This window comes from Musca domestica, unplaced genomic scaffold, assembly GCF_030504385.1.
Source record: "Musca domestica strain aabys unplaced genomic scaffold, Musca_domestica.polishedcontigs.V.1.1 106, whole genome shotgun sequence".
Classification (NCBI taxonomy): Eukaryota; Metazoa; Arthropoda; class Insecta; order Diptera; family Muscidae; genus Musca; species Musca domestica.
This window is the reverse complement of record NW_026712122.1, coordinates 2,277,680-2,281,265: the sequence shown is the minus strand read 5'-3', so window position 1 is coordinate 2,281,265 and position 3,586 is coordinate 2,277,680. Positions and strand designations below refer to the sequence as shown.

The following is a 3,586-nucleotide window of genomic DNA, read 5'->3' as shown; positions in this document are numbered from 1 at the left end:
TTTCCACATACATGTCAGTTTCGGTTTAAAGCTTGGAAATAAAGCTGTTTTTATCGACATTGAATCATTTCGAATTTCACATCATGTTTTTTTTGGGTATTACTAATTCACAAATGGCATTTTTCCATCACCTTCGTTTTTTACAAATATGTTATGCATCGAATGACAACTCAATAAAACAAACAATCGATAAATCCCCGTTTTGAAATTGAAAAATCATTACCCTCAAAATAATCCACCAATTTACCACCAAAACGCTTAAATTTGTTCGAATTTAGAAAAAAATCCTTGAAATTTTAAACTAAAACGGACCTTCGTTTATGGGTCCAAGCAGTAATGTTATTTATTTATTTTTTAATCAAGAAATGGAAAACCAACAGAAACCAACACTATTTTTCTTTCTTTCTCTCCTCTTTTTTCATATTTTTTTCTTATGTGTGTTTGTGTGCGTGTGTGTATGTGTGTAAATGTTGATGATAATCCCAAAATGAATAAATAATTAAATAAAATACCAACTTCAAATACAACCAACAATACTCAATATAAAATGTTGCAAAAAAAAAAAAAAATGAACAATTCAAACTTTTCGAATATATCCCTATTTGGCCAAACAAAAAAATGCAAACACTCAAAATTCCAAAATTACAAAACATACACACAAATTCCATCTGTAATTTTACGATATCTAGAAAAAGACTGCCGTCAATTTTCAGAAAACGTTCCGATAAACTGAAACGTGAACTCGAAGACGCTGTCCGTGAACCCAATTCATCATTTACCCATCATCGTAACTCATCGGGCTCCTCAATACACGGCGGTGCGGGTGGAGACGCATACGACGATAGTGATCGTGACACGCTTAGTGGTGATCATAACATTGAGACCGGCTGTGATGCTGAGATGTATGGTTCACCGCAAGATCCCTTCCATACTGGCGGCATGGGTAGCTATATGAAGAGTGCGAATCCTACCAATATCTATATGAAGTTTGAGGCCACGAAACTGAATCGCATGCGGTACGTTGGAGTCCGATTGAACGTGTCATTGCAACCGGTGGGGCCGATCGTAAAGTCAAGCTGTGGGACGTGGGGAAAGGTAAGTTCTACAGATAAAGTAAACAAATTAGCCCTCGGCCTATGACCATTCATTTGTGGGTATATCTTATGTAGGTTCACTTAATTGATATTAGATCTAATTAGAGTTAGTAGATATACATGGCAAGATAAAAAACCTGCAACAAAGTCAAACGCCATAATTTTTACATTTTTTGTTTTAAATTTTATTGAATAAAATCAAAAAATGTAGGAAATAGTATCACATTTTTGAATAAGTTTAGATTTGTTCGAATTGGTCACCTTTGACACGAATTATGGCCTTCAAACGGCCAATGAAACCGTCACACGCTGCCCGAATGTTGCTCTGCAGTATTTTGGCCCATTACGGGCGAAGGTGATCGACACTTTGGTATTTTTTAGTGCCAACCTTGCTTTCCAAAATACTCCAGACGCAATAGTCCAACGGATTGGTATTCGGAGATTGTGGTGGCCATTATGCGCTGGAAATGAAGCGAGGAACCTTATTTTGAACGCATTCTTGGTTGGCGCGTGCTGCGTGCGATGGTGCTGAGCCCTGTTGGAATGTCCAAGGTCTGCGGCCAAAATGTTTGTGTGGCCAAGGCTTTAATACACCCTACAGAATATTTTCGCGATAATATTCGGCATTTATTCTGATGACACGGTCGATTAATACGAGCGGAGAACGACCATCGGCTGTTATGACGGCCCACAACATCACAATGGCCGAACCTTGGGTTCGGGTGGCCAACCGAAGGTGCACATTTTCAGCTGACCTCTTTAGCAAGTAAACACGATCACTTTGATTTTTTTACAAACTGATGGACAAGGAATGTTTTCTCATCGGAGAAAACCAAATTCGGTAGTTCACCACTTTCGGCCAAGGGAAGTTCTTTTGAGACTATTTTCTTTCTGTTGCGGTGTAAGCTCTTGCACTCTTTGGAATTTCAATAGCTTTACCCCGAGCTAATTTTTCAATATTTGCCGAATGGAGCCATTTTTCGGCCACTGCGACGCGGGTTTTGATCAAGTAGCATCTTCTTTTCTTTTCGAACCATTTCTGCTGATGTTGCTGTTTTCTTCCGTCCACTTCCTTGACGTCGGGCTACGCTACCAGTATCACGGTAACGAGCGATGGTACGAGACACAGAATATGTATTCACATTTAAATGCTGAAGTGCTATAACGATAGCCATGCTTGAATTCCATCATGAACAATTTTTTTTTTCGGAAAATTCTCACCAAAATGCTTTTGTACGCTTGTAAACAATATACTGAGCTATCACTGGAATAATTTTAACAGCTGTCGGACGAGTGGCTTTGAAATGACAGTCTTATGTTGCAGTTTTTTCATCTCACCCTGTATATATATCTGCAAGTAGAGTTTCTCATAATAAGAATTCAAAATACAAATATTTGACGAAATTAAATGGAAAATATTGTTAGAACGTAAAAAATGCTTAAAATCGTTACCCTTATGTACCAAGAAGAGATCGACATGATTTTTTTAATTAATGATTTTTTAAATAATCTATACCCAAACGTGGTGCATATGCAAGTAGAGTTTAAACATATTCAGGTAATAACTAAAACATAAACATATTTGAAATCGGGGTTCGCCCTTCTATGAGGTTTATAGCGAATAGTGGAACGATAAAACCAATGTTTCTAGACAAAGAAAACCAAAGCTCTTAAGCAAATTTGAAAAAATCTACCTTAAATTTTCAAAGTATTGCTCAAAGGTTATACATCAAAAACCTTTTTGTGGGTTTGATCTACTTACTGACCGGTTTGTGCTTTAGATCTACTAACTGAATTAGAATTACCGTATTAATTATTCGCTGACAGGCTGGATTTCAAAATAGTATAATTTGGTACAAAAAGGACAGATTTCTAATACGTACTATTTTCACCAAAAAAAAAAAAAAAAAAAAAAAAAATAGTATTACAAATTTTTTCGAAATTGTTTTAAATAGCACCTTCCAAATTCCTCTGTTTACGGAAATGCTATTGAATGTGAACACATATTTTTATAATTAATTCAATACTAAATCATATTCTATATTTAATTCTCAGGCTCATCGGAACCACGTTCCGTTCTGGGTGGCAGCAGTGCTGGTATTAATTCCGTCGATTTTGATTCCACCGGCACCTACATTATAGGCACATCAAATGATTACGGAGCACGAGTGTGGACAGTTGGTGATAATAGATTAAGGGTAAGTGATGAGTTTACGAACAATAAATAGTAATTTTTTAAATTAATATTAGAAATATTATATAATTTTAATATAATATATAATAATATAATAATTTACTAAAAACTAGGTTGAAAAATGCATTATTATGTATCGAAACGAAATAAGTACTTCAAAATAAAATGTAAAACGAAACATTTACCCTGATATGAGATTATGTTACCTAACATTTTCATGTACTCGAGTCGTTTTTTTTGGATTTATGAATAAGCAAAAAAAAAAAAAAACAATAATTTTTAAATCAGAAATGTTCTG

The 3,586-nt window shown here is 35.3% G+C and overlaps 1 protein-coding gene across 1 annotated transcript; it reads left to right on the top strand.

Moving 5' to 3' along the window:
* The first annotated feature begins 613 nt into the window (after positions 1–613).
* Positions 614–3,304, top strand: LOC131805424 (uncharacterized). Its single transcript, XM_059128566.1, has 2 exons — positions 614–1,095; positions 3,150–3,304. The coding sequence occupies exons 1-2, from the start codon at positions 619–621 to the stop codon at positions 3,234–3,236; spliced, it is 564 nt and encodes a 187-aa protein (XP_058984549.1). The 5' UTR covers positions 614–618; the 3' UTR covers positions 3,237–3,304.
* The last annotated feature ends 282 nt before the right edge of the window (positions 3,305–3,586 follow it).

Excerpts from the sequence above, each read along its gene's own strand:
- LOC131805424 (XM_059128566.1), top strand. The coding sequence starts at position 619 with ATGCAAACACTCAAAATTCCAAAATTACAAAACATACACACAAATTCC. Across the intron at positions 1,096-3,149 it reads GCTGTGGGACGTGGGGAAAG|GCTCATCGGAACCACGTTCC; the intron begins GTAAGTTCTACA and ends TTTAATTCTCAG.